This window comes from Pseudophryne corroboree, chromosome 9 (genome assembly GCF_028390025.1).
Source record: "Pseudophryne corroboree isolate aPseCor3 chromosome 9, aPseCor3.hap2, whole genome shotgun sequence".
NCBI lineage: Eukaryota > Metazoa > Chordata > Amphibia > Anura > Myobatrachidae > Pseudophryne > Pseudophryne corroboree.
In genome coordinates, this window is record NC_086452.1 from 120,609,494 (window position 1) to 120,625,350 (window position 15,857).

The following is a 15,857-nucleotide window of genomic DNA, read 5'->3' on the forward strand; positions in this document are numbered from 1 at the left end:
GAGCTAAGGCTCTGGCAGGGACACTCACAAACCGCTATTAGGCAATTACACTTGTTACTTTTCTTCTCATGGGGTAATGTTAAGGGAAGAAGGGAAATGGGGGAGACCTGAGCACTAATCAGATTGACTATGTACTAATATCCACCTACAGTAGGTATATCCACAGTCTATAACAGTTAAAATCTTGTTTGTTATGACATAACTGTACCACATGTGGAAGAAGGGCACCCCTATATTAGCACACAAAAGCACTCTTATGAATGTATATATATATATATATATATATATATATGTGTATTTATTCTTGTGACATAAGTATGCTATTAGTAGCTTGTGAAATGTAAATAATATATTGCATTTATGTGATAATTCACAATAAATTATGTAAAACAGCAGCCACAGTCGTGTTATTTGTCTTTGATAATCTTAACCACTAATTTTGATTGGGATGCATTTGGCACCCTGGCGTCGGGATGCCAGCGGTCATCAGAAGGGCAGCGACGGGAAACACTGACAGCCATCATCCCGAAGGTGAGTATCCGGGTACAGGATGGGGTTAGGGCCCGGGGGGTGTTAGGGCTAGGCACTAGAGGGTGATTGGCTAATCACCCGCCAACGGCCGAGGGCTAGCCGTAGCCGCCATCCCTGAAGGGTTAAATGGTTGGCCTTAGCTGCCACACCAGGAGAGTTATGGTTAGAGTAGGGGATGGGGGAGGGTAGAATACCTTTCCTCTCTGGTGTCGGGATGCTGCTGTTGGTCATGTGACCCATACCCAGCCCTTTTGGTTATATCTCATGCTGAACTGATGTTCCACGACTCATGTGACATTGGCTGTGTTATCATGGGAGATCGCGTTCCATTACTGTGGTTGCTGCCTCAGATCATTTATTATGAATTATCACATAGATACAATATATTATTATTTATATTTCTCTTACGTCCTAGAGGATGCTGGGGACTCCGTAAGGACCATGGGGTATAGACGGGCTCCGCAGGAGATATGGGCACCTAAAAGAACTTTCTAGTATGGTGTGCACTGGCTCCTCCCTCTATGCCCCTCCTCCAGACCTCAGTTAGAGAACTGTGCCCAGAGGAGAAGGACAACACGAGGAAAGGATTTTGTTAATCTAAGGGCAAGATCCATACCAGCCTACACCAATCATACCATATAACCTGGAATACACATAACCAGTTAACAGTATGAACAAACAACAGTACCGGTCCAAGACCGAGTCTATCTGTAACATAACCCTTATGTAAGCAATAACTATATACAAGTCTTGCAGATTTTCCGCACTGGGACGGGCGCCCAGCATCCTCTACGGACTAGGAGAAAAAGATTTACCGGTAGGTTTAAAATCTTATTTTCTCTTACGTCCTAGAGGATACTGGGGACTCCGTAAGGACCATGGGGTTTATACCAAAGCTCCCAATCGGGCGGGAGAGTGCGGATGACTCTGCAGCACCGACTGAGCAAATGCTAGGTCCTCATCAGCCAGGGTATCAAACTTGTAGAATTTAGCAAAAGTGTTTGACCCCGACCAAGTTGCTGCTCGGCAAAGCTGTAATGCCGAGACGCCCCGGGCAGCCGCCCAAGAAGAGCCCACCTTCCTAGTGGAATGGGCCTTTACTGAATGCGGTAACGGCAATCCAGCCGTAACATAAGCCTGCTGAATCGTGTTACAGATCCAGCGAGCAATAGTCTGCTTCGAAGCAGGCGCGCCAATCTTGTTGGCAGCATACAGGACATCTGTTTTCCTAATTCTATACCCCATGGTCCTTACGGAGTCCCCAGCATCCTCTACGTACTAGGAGAAAAAGATTTACCGGTAGGTTTAAAATCTTATTTTTGCAATCTACTAATAGTATCCCTACGATATGGTTGTCCTTATTTGTGTGGGTCTTAAAACAATTTAACCAATTAATTCAAATTTACTTTTAATAATAGAGTAAAAAGGGCCCTACACACATAGCGACCCGCCGCCGAGCTGCCCGACGGCCGATACGGCAGACGGGCGACCTGGCGGTGGAGGGGGAGGTGACGGAGGGAGTGAAGTTTCTTCACTCCCCCCGTCACCCGGCTCCATAGCACTGCATTCTAATATGGATGAGATTGTCCATATTGGCCTTCATGTTTAAACGAGCTGGCACCAGCGATGAACGAGCGCGGGGCCGCGCATCGTTCATCGCTGGTGCCTACACACTGAAAGATATGAACTGTATGAACGGTATCTCGTTCATTAATGAACGAGATTGTTCATATCTTTCACTGGTATCGACCAGTGTGTAGGGCCCATAAGACTGCCCCCAAAAACAAGAGTTCTTTTTCTCTCTGCTTATTATCATGTGGCCCAGAACTAAAACAAATTTCACCTGTACTGAAGGGGAATGTGTAAAAGAATACACTTGTTTTGTTGTGCAACCCACTAATTTGTCTATTCTCCTGCAGGCTCCAGACAGTTCCAGGAATGGATAGCACTGTTTGTGGGGGACAGTCTAAACAATATCATCTGTGTCAGAAACAGGTGAACAAGGGAACTGAACAATTGTATTTTATACTAGGCTAGCTGTTATCTCCAGTGTTGCCTAGGTCTCTCTCGCCCGCTCTCTTCACCCCTCGGAATTGCTCTTTTATCCTGCCCTTTTTGTGTCTGCTTTTCTTTTTCTTTCCAGAACCTCTTTTTCTTGCTCTTTTCCCCCCTCTCTTTCTATTTTTGTTTTGGGACTTTAAAACCTCCTCCTCCGCATACCTGTCTTCAGTTCTTCTGTTGTGGTCACAGCGACAAGACACTGGCTGCAGTATGCTCTGTGCATTCCCTGCGTTAGCCCCACGTGATTGTGCATGGCAGACTTAACAAGCACTTGCGTCTGCATTGTGTTTTTAATCTTTACAGAGGACTAGTGTATTTATTTTGTATTTGCTAAGGAGGGGGGAGCAAGGGTGTGAGTGTGGCGGGTGTGCAGAGTATGTGGAGACTGTGCACATTAGGACCAAACTGGGATTACATCATTTTTACCAGCACTTGATATATATATATATATATATATAGACGTGCCTTTATATGCAGGCTTTTACTGTTTATATGCCTTGTATGTAGCCTCATTTATTTGAAGTCATCTTTTTCAAAGATTGTTTATAATTTACATGTTAAGATATATATAATGGTAGATGCTCAATCAGCTTAATGATATCATTCAGGTGCTCGAAAGGGAGGGGTATTTCTAAGCAAGAAAAAAAGAGACATTGTTTCCCCCAGTACCCTGAATGATAACAGTAACCAGATTTAAATCCCACATAATATTAGAATTCAGAGATCTCGGTTACACGTATTTGCGCAAATGTGTGAATGTGTGGCACCCCAAAACACCAGCATAAGCCAGTTTTTTCACTGGTATGCTGCCCTGGGTTTTATGGCGTATGCTGGTGTTTTGGGGTGCCACACCCTGCAACTAGATATAGCGCTAGGGACCCCAAATATACAGAGACACCTTGATGCAGCTTTGGGGCTTATTCACACATTTGCACAAATATGTGTAACCGAGATCTGTGAATTCTAATATTATGTGGGATTTAAATCTGGTTACTGTTATCAATCAGGGTGCTGGGGGAAACAATGTCTCTTTTTTTTCTTACATGTTAAGATGTTGTCGGTCCTGTTGCTAGGATTCTACCATTCCCTGATTCTGTCATTGTTCCCTGACTTGAGAGTCTACCTCACTAGGCAGTGTGGTAAAGACTGCCAGTAAGCACTCCTCTTGTAAGGGAGATCTCCAGTTTTCTGCTTGGTTGATGGACGGATTCCCTCTTGGGGTTTCTCTGCTAGCTACTTTAACTAGGACATCTGCTGCGTTGAAGGTTGCCTGTGGGAGGAACTTATCTTGCATCATTTCATACTGTACATGCCCCTGAAGTAAGCGTACACAACACAGATGATGCATAATCATACATAAGGAGTTAGGCTGTAACATGAACTTCTCACATAGGCAAAGATCAGTGATGGCCTGTCGACGCAGTTGCGGGCTGTGCAGAATTGGACAGAAGCATAAATGTGACAGGACGGTCCCGTACGAAAGCACTCACCGCTTTCGCGTCCCGTTGGCTGCGCACAGAATGGAAGGTCAAGTCACACGAGGCCTGACCACATAGTGGATTCCCGCTTACCGTCAGTAACCGCCTGTTACTGACTCCACCCACTGTGTTGTGGGCAGGTTTTGCTGCCACCACCAAACTCCTAACCTGCCGTGGCGTTTGGAACCACGGTTCTGCTCTGTATGTGCCGACGCACTGCCTTACCACACCTGTGTGGTGTTGACGAATCCCCACTAGCCACTTGCTAGGCCTCTACCGGTAGCTGGCGGAAGGCGGAGCTTGGAGACGTTAGGTGCTTCCCTGGACAGCCGGAGGACGGGGTTAGGTTTGGCCTAACTCTGTTGGTCACAAGATGAAGCAGTCTTCTTGAAGCAATGATGTTTATTTGCTCAATAGTTCTAAAGAGAACTCTTCCCTATTGCTAGGGGCAACAGCATACAATCAGATGTTTCAGCAGAATAAGATGGTACAATACTACAACTCTGGAGGCACGCAGGTCTCCTTTTTATGTCAGTTTTCCACACAGTACCACAGGGGGGTAAGCCCTCCCTGTCTTCTCCAACCAATCAGGTTATTTTACAAAATACCAATAAATAAATTACATTTCAAAAGGAGATAAGTGCAATAAAACAATCTTCTCCTTCCTGTCACACAGACAACGTTTGGTATCAGATTAACATTCACTATTGATAAATTTATTACATAGCTTCAAAATACAAATGTTTCTGGTCATTCACATCTCCAGGCAATCCCAATGTTTGAGATTACAACAGGAATGGCTACAATACAAACAAACAGTCTTCCTTCCTGTATCTGCCATTCAGGGATCGTATATCAATTAAATCACCTACATGAAACAAGTTCCAAGCCCATAGACCCAGTGATTAGCATCTCTCTCTAAGAAACTTACACAGCAAAAGGTATTGTCCTTCACACCTCTCGGCTAGGACAGGGCCATTAGCATGCCACTTCCTATTTCCAGAGGATAAGAGATGCTTATTCAGACAGCTATAGTAACTGCATTTTTCCTTTAAATACATTTCATTTAAACACGTGTTTCCCTTTAAATATACACTGAGCCTGTCTTGAATATAAAATAAATACATTTAAACATGCATTCCTGCAATTGTGCACAGAGCACTACATATGACATGTTAAAACACATCATTAAACAAACTTTTAAACAGTCCGCGCCCAGCGCCGTAAGTACATTTAACAGTGACGCCAAGCGCCTATTGTCCGCAACATGGCGCCGGGCACGAGGGTTAACCCCTTCAGTGCTGCAGACGCCATTACACGTGTGGCTGGCTAGTCTCTCCGGCCACATTCCCCCCCCCCCCCATTCAAGCGGGTCAACCAGGGACCCATGTCCCAACGATTTGGGTCCTGGTCCCGCAGTCCCTTGTGTTGAAGGGGACGCTACCTAGGGGGTGTAGGCTCCGGCCTAGACAGTTCATCCATAGTGTAGTGGGCCTCTCTTCGTGGGTGCACAATGTTCAAATAGTCCACCTGAAGTCCAAGTTCAAGGCTCCACCACAAAAGTCTGTCCAATTTCCCCAAGGTAGGTTGCAGCCACCTAACAGGTGGGTGGTAAGTCACCACAGCGGGGGGCTGGTTACAAACAAGTGCCACCCAAGGTGTCCCAATTGTGGCATACCCCACCTCCCACCATAGCAGTTTTCTGCTCAAACAGGCCACAGGGTGCTCCTGCCCATGTGGCTCTTTCTGGCTCGGTACTACTCCCAGTCCGTGCAGTGGCGCAGTAGTTCGTAACACACAGTCCTGGTCAAGAATGTGCGCCATCAGCACTGGAGCGGGTACCCGAGCCTCCTTCAATGACTGGAGTGCCAACTCGCAAGCGGGTGCAAAGTCCACTGACTTGGGAATGCCCTTCCTAGCCATCTCTGTCAAGGGGTTCACTACAGGACTAAAGTCAATGACAACGTGTCCGTAGGGCCTTACAGGTTCTATGGTCAGTACCGGTCTGGGTGATGTGGGTCGGGGACAGCCTCTGGTTGCCTCCACCCCCTCTGGTTTGGGCCTACCCCTGTCTCCTCCCACATGGTGCCCCAGGCACTGCACCTCCGTCATACCTATCTGGCAACTGTCTGCCCTAACCGTCAGACCTGCCCTCCCATCCTCCTCTGTCGACCTATGACTCGGGAAACCTACCCTGTCACCTAGGCCTACTCTTCCCTCCTCGTCCGCTACCTGTGCCATAGTGATGGCGGCCAGACCACCAGCCTCTGGATCCTGTGTGGCATCCACTACAGGGAGGCTGCGTGTCTTCCCCGATCTACTGTGCACAGGCAAGGGACCTGCTATGTCCACAGCAACTTGCTGCAAGGGTTCTCCTATGGGCAGAGGCCCAGAGACAACACAACCGCTGGAGTGCCCCAGCTGCCAACACATGGCACCAGCCCTACAGTTGGTCTGGGAGTCATTCGACATTCCAGACCAGGGTAAGCTCTGTGTCAGGCACTTCAGGGTACGGTCTGTCTCCGGGTTACTGTCCAAAGGGGTTTCGCTGGCAACCGACACCTGTTGCGCAGGAACGTTCCCTGAGGGGACCAGTTGGACACATTCCCTATCTGGTCTATCCCCTCCCACTTTCCTGGCTACCCTGTACCTTAACCCTTCCCGCCAGGTCAAACTTCCTGCCCCAACCCTGTCAAGGCCGCTGCCAGAGTGGCGCCTCATGCCTTTCGGGGATGGGTCAGAGAGTTGAGCCTCCCTAAACTCCTGCCTGTGGCCCTCAATCTCTCCTAAATTGGGACACTCTACAGGGGGATCTAGGTGGGGACTACTAGGGTCAGTCTGGTAGGGGTCAGTCATGGAAAAGTCAGTGTGGTTTCTCATACTCACCGCCGGAGTTGGCAAACCACTTGGGTCAGGAGCATCAGTGGGCACCCCCACAGGATCAAACAAGCTGAAACCGACATCCTCTGCGTTGCTAGGAGACATAGGCATACCAGAGGCAAAAGGCATGCGGGGTCGATGTACTGATCTAGACGCTTTAATCTTTTCCTCTGGGCTGGTTGATGCTGTGGTTGGCTGTGCTGGCAGTTGTCTAGCAGCTGTAGTATTTTCCTCTGGGCTGGGCTGTGCTGGAGTAGCTGATGTCAACGGTGGTTGTGGAACTTGACTCCGGGGAATGGCGCCAACAAACGTAGTGACGATCCCACCACCCAGATCATTTCCTAGGACCACATCAGTTGGGAGACCATCCATGACGGCAACTTCTCGCAACTCTGGTCCAGCTCCCCAGTCCAGGTAGACTCTTGCCATGGGAACCGCTTTCTCTGTTCCATCTGCCAGGGTGACCTTGGCAGTGCGACCCTGCAATACTGCAGCAGGATCTATAAGGTAGGGGCTCACCACAGTGATTGAGGCCCCAGAGTTTCTTAGGCCTTCCCCCTGCAGGGGTCCCACGTGGACTGGCTGCAGGTGCCTCCACATTTTGTGTAGGGGCTGTTTGGCCATGCAGGTGACTCTCTCCGCAGAGTGCACCTGTCTCTCGCCACACTCCATCGGACTGACTGGAGGGGGAACAGTCTCTGTAGGTTCATCTCCTCTCGTCAAACAAGCGAGCCGGGCTCCAGCACTCGGATTTGGGGCACGAGTCTGGGGTGCTTGGGATGCAGGACAGTTCATCCTCAGATGTCCGATTTTCCCACAGCCGTAGCACTTCTTCTCCAGTCGTGGCACCGATGATCTCTGATCAGTTGCAGGGACGCTGCGGTGCGGTTGCTGGCCAAGAGCACCAGGGTTGGAAGATGCTCGTCTTTGGGGGTGATGAGCTGAAGAGGGGGGTCCCCTTGGTGGTGCAGTCTTTTGGAGCTGGCTGCTGGCTGGGCGCTTCTGCCCCTGTGGCCGAATTGCCACATACTTATCTGCTAACTGGGCAGCCATCTTTAAACTGGGTGGCTCCCGATCTAGCACCAACTCCTTCACTTCTTGGGCGCACCTGCGGTAGAACTGCTCCCTGCAGATCAGGTCGATCAGTGCGTCCCATGTAGTGGCTTCCGAATCCTTCACCCACTTCACCACGTACTGCCGCAGCTGGGTGGCGAACTGCTCATGGGTGCTGCTAGGATTCTTGGGCAAGAACTTCTTGCTGTAAGACTCTGGAGTGATGAAGAATCGCTGGAGGAGGGCCTTCGCGACTTCGTCGTAGTTCCCACAGTCCTCCGTGGCCACTCCTCGATAGGCCTCCAAGGCCTCTCCATGCAGAGTGGGCACAAGGTGTCTCACCCACTTTGACTTGGGTAGATCGTGTAGTTTACAAGTCCTTTCAAAAACTTGCAAATGTCCATCAATGTCCCCATCACTGTCTGCAAACTTGGCAAACTGAATACGTCCTGATCTGTGTACAACAGCTGACAACGGCTCCCGGGGTACCACGGCCTGTGGTGCCCGCTCATCACGCCACATCTGGATGATGATCAAGCGCTCTTGCTCCGTTGCCCTTTCCCCCAATTCCGCTAGCCGATCTGCTAGGCTATCCGTACTGCCCCCCCTGGGACGTTGGGATCCTGGCCCTGCTAGGGATTGCTGGGAAACATTGCTGCTGTGAGAGAGGGCGGGGCTTGTGGTTCTCACCGGTTCCTTACGAAGGTCCACTGTTGGGCCGTCCTCTGCGATGCTGACGCCGTCAGTGCTTTCCACCTCCGCCCGATGGGACTCCTCCCAGCTCCTGAGCGCCGCCTTCATGACGCTTCTGGACGCGTTGGAAGGGATATCCACACCCTTCTCTTGGCACACGATCTCCAGATCATCCTTGGACATTCCGCTGAATTCCGCCATCTTGTGCGTTCTCCTGCGCTGCAGTTACTCCTCTCCTGAGTAACTCGGCTTCTCCAATTGGGTGATGAAAAGCCGCCTGGGAATATCCCACCACTATGCCACCAATTTCTGTGACAGGACGGTCCCGTACGAAAGCACTCGCCGCTTTCGCGTCCCGTTGGCTGCGCACAGAATGGAAGGTCAAGTCACACGAGGCCTGACCACATAGGGGATTCCCGCTTACCGTCAGTAACCGCCTGTTACTGACTCCACCCACTGCGTTGTGGGCGGGTTTTGCTGCCACCACCAAACTCCTAAACTGCCGTGGCGTTTGGAACCACGGTTCTGCTCTGTATGTGCCGACGCACTGCCTTACCACACCTGTGTGGTGTTGACGAATCCCCACTAGCCACTTGCTAGGCCTCTACCGGTAGCTGGCGGAAGGCGGAGCTTGGAGACGTTAGGTGCTTCCCTGGACAGCCGGAGGACGGGGCTAGGTTTGGCCTAACCCTGTTGGTCACAAGATGAAGCAGTCTTCTTGAGGCAATGATGTTTATTTGCTCAATAGTTCTAAAGAGAACTCTTCCCTATTGCTAGGGGCAACAGCATACAATCAGATGTTTCAGCAGAATAAGATGGTACAATACTACAACTCTGGAGGCACGCAGGTCTCCTTTTTATGTCAGTTTTCCACACAGTACCACAGGGGGGTAAGCCCTCCCTGTCTTCTCCAACCAATCAGGTTATTTTACAAAATACCAATAAATAAATTACATTTCAAAAGGAGATAAGTGCAATAAAACAATCTTCTCCTTCCTGTCACACAGACAACGTTTGGTATCAGATTAACATTCACTATTGATAAATTTATCACATAGCTTCAAAATACAAATGTTTCTGGTCATTCACATCTCCAGGCAATCCCAGTGTTTGAGATTACAACAGGAATGGCTACAATACAAACAAACAGTCTTCCTTCCTGTATCTGCCATTCAGGGATCGTATATCAATTAAATCACCTACATGAAACAAGTTCCAAGCCCATAGACCCAGTGATTAGCATCTCTCTCTAAGAAACTTACACATCAAAAGGTATTGTCCTTCACACCTCTCGGCTAGGACAGGGCCATTAGCATGCCACTTCCTATTTCCAGAGGATAAGAGATGCTTATTCAGACAGCTATAGTAACTGCATTTTTCCTTTAAATACATTTCATTTAAACACGTGTTTCCTTTAAATATACACTGAGCCTGTCTTGAATATAAAATAAATACATTTAAACATGCATTCCTGCAATTGTGCACAGAGCACTACATATGACATGTTAAAACACATCATTAAACAAACTTTTAAACAGTCCGCGCCCAGCGCCGTAAGTACATTTAACAGTGACGCCAAGCGCCTATTGTCCGCAACATGGCGCCGGGCACGAGGGTTAACCCCTTCAGTGCCGCAGACGCCATTACACGTGTGGCTGGCTAGTCTCTCCGGCCACAATAAAGATGGCTGTTTTCAGATGATAACTATGCACTTAGCATAGGGCAGGTGCTGGTAAGCACTGATGAGTAGCACACCCCAAGATGCGTACAACTGCACATAAACATTTCCCCTGTGCACTCAATTTGGGAGTACAATTTCCGTCCAACTCAGCATCAGGCCTCTGGGGTACATTTACTAAGCAGTGATAAGAGCTGAGAAGTGAGCCAGTGGAGAAATTTCCCCATCAACCAATCAGCAGCTCTGTATAATTTTATAGTATGCAAATTACAGATGTTACTTCAGTGCTGATTGGTTGATGGGGCAACTTCTCCACTGGCTCACTTCTCCGCTCTTATCACTGCTTAGTAAATATACCCCTCTGTTTGAGAACTTCCTCCCTCCTCTGCTGACAGTGCTGCCCGCATGCTTCAGGCCAAATAACAACCAGCACTAAAAAGCCCAGCTGACATTCAAGTAGTTAGGCCTCTAGGAGAGACAGTCACAGTGCCTTGTGAGTCTCTTCCAAACTGGTATTCTCCTTTAAGATATATAAAATTCATAACCAGTATAATAATCATGTATCCTTGTACAGTATATTTGTGTACTTGTTTTATGACCTGTGGAACCCACACACACTATACATAGCGCAGTCTGCATTCCTGCTGAACCTAAACACAGTTATTTATAAGGTGCCAAAATATTCTGCAGAGGGTATAATGGGAGGTGTGATTCTACAGAGAAATATGGGCAGCATTACAGTAAAATAGATACTTTTGCTTCTTATATCGCAATAAAAATGATCTACTAACTGCAGGTGACAGTCTGTACGTGACCACTGTCTCCCCACCTGAAACAAAACCAGCGGATATGATGTGACTGTTACCCACTACGCTTACTACATAACTCTGCACAACTGATGGAAAACCCTGTCATAATCCACACATAGCCCTATAATTACTCTCATGTAAAGCATGTAATTACCCACATATAATCCCGTCTAAATCATAGATCATTGTGTGGACAGCAAATAACCACGGCTAGCTCATTCACAGCCATCGGTAGCCTGAAGGAGTGTCACGAGGCTGAGTGGCCTTTGAAGTGGGCAGGGTTTTGTATTAATTCACAATATGCTATGGAATTTAGAAGAAGAATGTGGCAACCAAGAAAACACTTTTCAATGGGTAGAAACGTAAAAAACAAGTTCAGAGTCTGGGCAAGAGATCTGTGTTTGTGTTGGTTGTCACATGTGCAAATGTTGTTGCTGCCTGGCTTTGTACTGAGACGCCCATGCAGCATCCATTGCAGATTTGAATAGCTGTGTGATCGCACAGTAAGGCCGCAGGAAATAAGACGCCTGGAGACATTGCAGCTGTGCACAGGATCATGGTCGTACCCTCATATGCCCTCAAAGCGGGGGTGACACGCCTCACTCCTCACTGCAACCAACATCACAAGACCAACGTAGAAGTATGTGCAGACTTCCGATAATCGTTGAACTGCAGAGTTGGATTTGGATTTATCTCAAAATCAGGCCCTTAGTTTACTGTTCTTCAGCTTTTCTTATCTTTTGCCCCTCACCTGACACTCTCAGCAGTTTACTGTAATAGCTTGCGTCTGAATGTGCTAGGATTGAGACACCCACTGTCTGTGTCTCTGCACACTGTAATAGTGCCGGTGATTTTTTTTAGTTGTCACCATCAGAGAAGTTACGTAACTACACATTGGCCCTCATTCCGAGTTGTTCACTCGTTATTTTCCTTCGCATCGGTGCGATTTTCCGCTAACTGCGCATGCATTATAGTTACTATAAATAGGGATAAAATGTAACGGCTGACAGCAGCATCAGTCAGAAATTTTAGTCAAATCATCATGCATAGGAGACCACAAATAGGTTGAACTCGATGGACAATTGTCTTTTTTCAACCTCAGATACTATGTTACTATGTTACTATGCACAATGTTCGCACTGTGGCTGCGCCAAGTAAATTTGCTAAGAAGTTTGGTATTTTACTCACGGCATTACAAGGTTTTTTCTTTGTTCTGCTGATCGTAGTGTGATTGACAGGAAGTGGGTGTTTCTGGGCGGAAACTGTCCGTTTTATGGGAGTGTGTGAAAAAACGCTGCCGTTTCTGGGAAAAACGCGGGAGTGGCTGGAGAAACGGGGGAGTGTCTGGGCGAACGCTGGGTGTGTTTGTGACGTCAAACCAGGAACGACAGGCACTGAACTTATCGCACTGGAAGAGTAAGTCTCGAGCTACTCAGAAACTGCACAGAGAAGTCTTTTCGCAATATTGCGAATACTTCGTTCGCAATTCTGCTAAGCTAAGATTCACTCCCAGAGGGCGGCGGCTTAGCGTGTGCACTGCTGCGAAAAGCGGCTAGCGAGCGAACAACTCGGAATGAGGGCCATTGATCGCTCTATGGATAAAAACAATACCTAATACAGATGGTGAGACATTTGCATGCACACAAACAGAACATTAGACAATGATCAAACCAATAAGTTCCCAATGGGATGCAGAGGGTATATATTTCAGACAGCTTGAATTATCACTGTCCTTAAGTATAATCTGTAAAATACAATGTGTATCCCTCCACAACAGCGTATGGTTAATGGTAGACACATAAAGGGCAGAGAATAGTGCAGTAATTCCTTAAAATCAATGGAATTAATACATATATGCGCTAACAAACAAAAGTAGATAGACAGCATATCACAAAATCCTCAATAAGGCACACAGCTCAGCGATCAGCATAATCCTCAGATCCTATCAGAAAGGAAAGCTGGACAGGTAGAGGAATCCCAGAAAAAAGGGGTCACATCCAAAGAGTAGTTACCACCACAGCGCCTCCAGAAGCACGGTAATGGGGAGCCATTGGTTCCAGCCTTGTGGAAGGTGTAGTTTCACCACCTGACTCTGGCCTCCTATGACTGTGGCTGACCTTGCGTGAGTGCAGCCACTTTCACTGATACTCACAGAACATGCCCATGAGATAGACTTTTTTGCGTTCACTCCAATTATCAAGAAACGTCCATTGCTTTTACACCCTATTTCTGATACTATATGTCCCAATCGCAGCAGTATTTGTGTATGTATACCCTGTTTCTCGCATGTACTTCAACATTTCCTTATTAGAAGCGTTAGTACTTTATATCTACTCATTATTTCATTTTGTTTTAGAAATTCACCCCTGTGCCCAGTGCTAGACTAGAGCTTATGCTGTGCCTATGTGTAATGTTGGCCTGGTGTGGAATCATGTTCCCACAATTCTTTTATATTTGTAAACATTGTTCGAAGGGGATGTAGTTAATATTCTGGCACACAGCATGCCAACATTCAGAATCCCGGCAGCGGAATCCTGTCACTCAAAATCCCAACGGATTCCAGCGGTAAGTATTAGGGTTAGGCTTAGGTTTAGAGTTAGCCACCATGGAGAGGATGAGGTAGGGGGGGAGGATTTAGGGTTAAGCTGCGGGAGTGGGCGGTTAATGTAAGGCTGCCGGAGGGGACAGTTAGGGTTAGGCACTGGGGAGGGGGGGGGGGGGGTTATAGGCTTAGGCTATGGGAGGTGGTTAGGGTTAGGCTGCGGGAGGGGAGGTTAGGGTTAGACTGCGGGAGGGGACATTTAGGGTTAGGCTGCGGAGAGTGGGGGCAGGGAACGTTTATGGTTAGGCTGCAGGAGGAGACGGTTCAGGTAAGGCTGCAGGAGGGGAAGTTTTGGGTTAGGCTGCAGGAGGGGATGGTTAGGGTTAGACTGCAGGAGGGGACAGTTAGGGATAGGCTGCGGGAGAGTGGATGGAGGGGGCAGTTAGGGTTAGGCTGTCGGAGGAGACGGTTCAGGTTAGGATGCAGGTGGGGGCAGTTAGGGTTAGGCTGCAGGAGGAGACGGTTCAGGTAAGGATGCAGGAGGGGGCGGTTAGGGTTATGCTGCAGGAGGAAACGGTTCAGGTTAGCCTGCCGGAGGGGATCGTTAGGGATAGGCTGCCGGAGGGGATGGTTAGGAATAGGCTGCGGGAGAGTGGGTGGAGGGGACAGTTATGGTTAGGCTGCCGGAGGGGGCGGTTAGGATTAGGCTGCAGGAGGAGATGGTTCAGGTTAGGCTGCGGGAGGGGATGGTTAGGGATAGGCTGCGGGAGGGGTGGGTTAGGATTAGAGTTGAAAATATTTACCGGGATCCGTCGGGACTTTGAATGTTGGGATTCTGCTGCCGGGATACTGACTGTCTGTATGGCATGCCGTGCCCAGGATTTCGTACCCAACCCATTTAAATAACTTTGTATCTTCAATAGTGTATAATGGAAAAAAATTACTTCACAGAAAGGGTAGTGAATACATGAAATAGCCTCCCATCCGAAATGGTAGAGGCCAAGACAGTAGAGCATTTTAAACATGCTTGGGATAAGCATAAGAATACAAATAACTAGGGATCAAATATTGAGGTTACCAAAAGGTTGAAAAAGGGCCGACTAGATGGGCCAAGTGGTACTTAACTGCCATCAAATTCTATGTTTTTATAGTGGTTCCATGAGCATTAATGCATATTCAAAAATTTCTATTTTGTGATGTGGTTCTGAACCGAATCTACAGTACATCAGCATCAAGATAATGTACATACGGGATCAGTACTAAATCCCGCTGGATGGGATCCCAGCGGTCGAAATACCGACGCCGGAATCCCGACCACACAATCCCGACAGGGGTGGCGAGCGGAAGGCAGCCCCTTACGGGCTCGCTTCGCTCACCACGCTGTGGGCACTGTGCCTCACTACGCTCGGCATGGGTGTCGTGGACACCCACGGAGGGAGAATATGTCGGGATTGTGGCAGTCGGGATTCCGGCATCGGTATTTCGACCGCCGGGATTCCGGCCGGCAGGATCTTGACCGCATCCCGTACATACAAGTACACAGTTTGTCGTTATCAAACTGTGTAAATGTTAACTGTGTTTTATCTTCTGTAAATTCCAGAAGGCTACAGTACATTAAATGCCGCGTTGATGGAATATCCAGCACTTATATTTTGATGTGATGATTGAGTAGTGCATGCCGAGGGAATATTCAGCTGCTCTCAGACTTAGTAGACATCTATCTGTGGGTAATGTCAAGATCTATCCATGCAATAAATGAATTATCTGTTCTCTCTGGCTTCAGCTTTGTCCTGCTGGCTCTGCAAGCTTCAAACAGTATCAGTGTTCTGCATTTAATGCTAAGGCGTTTGGGAAACTGTATCACCGCTGGGTGCCACTGTATCCAGGTCAGTTACTTTGCCTTACTTTGTATAACATCTTACAACCAGACAAAACGTTATTATACTGTCCCAATAATAAAATGTTTATTATGTATGTGTGCAGAGGATGTCTTATGTTATACCACTTTCTCTTTACCTTGCAGAAGAGTTCAATTAACTAGATGTTTGATTTTTATTTTATTTTAACAAAATAAACAATGCAAAGTGAGTTAAAATCTAGTCCGTAGTATGTTTTATATGTATTTTAATTGC

At 47.8% G+C, this 15,857-nt stretch overlaps 1 protein-coding gene across 1 annotated transcript in view; it reads left to right on the top strand.

Moving 5' to 3' along the window:
- LOC134957712 (ADAMTS-like protein 2) overlaps window positions 1–15,857 on the top strand; it is an 86,776-nt gene that overhangs the window by 12,934 nt on the left and 57,985 nt on the right. Inside the window, exons 3-4 of the mRNA XM_063939809.1 lie at window positions 2,451–2,526; window positions 15,509–15,611. Of these exons, the coding sequence (XP_063795879.1) occupies window positions 2,451–2,526; window positions 15,509–15,611 (179 nt within the window). The remainder of the gene's footprint in view (window positions 1–2,450; window positions 2,527–15,508; window positions 15,612–15,857) is intronic.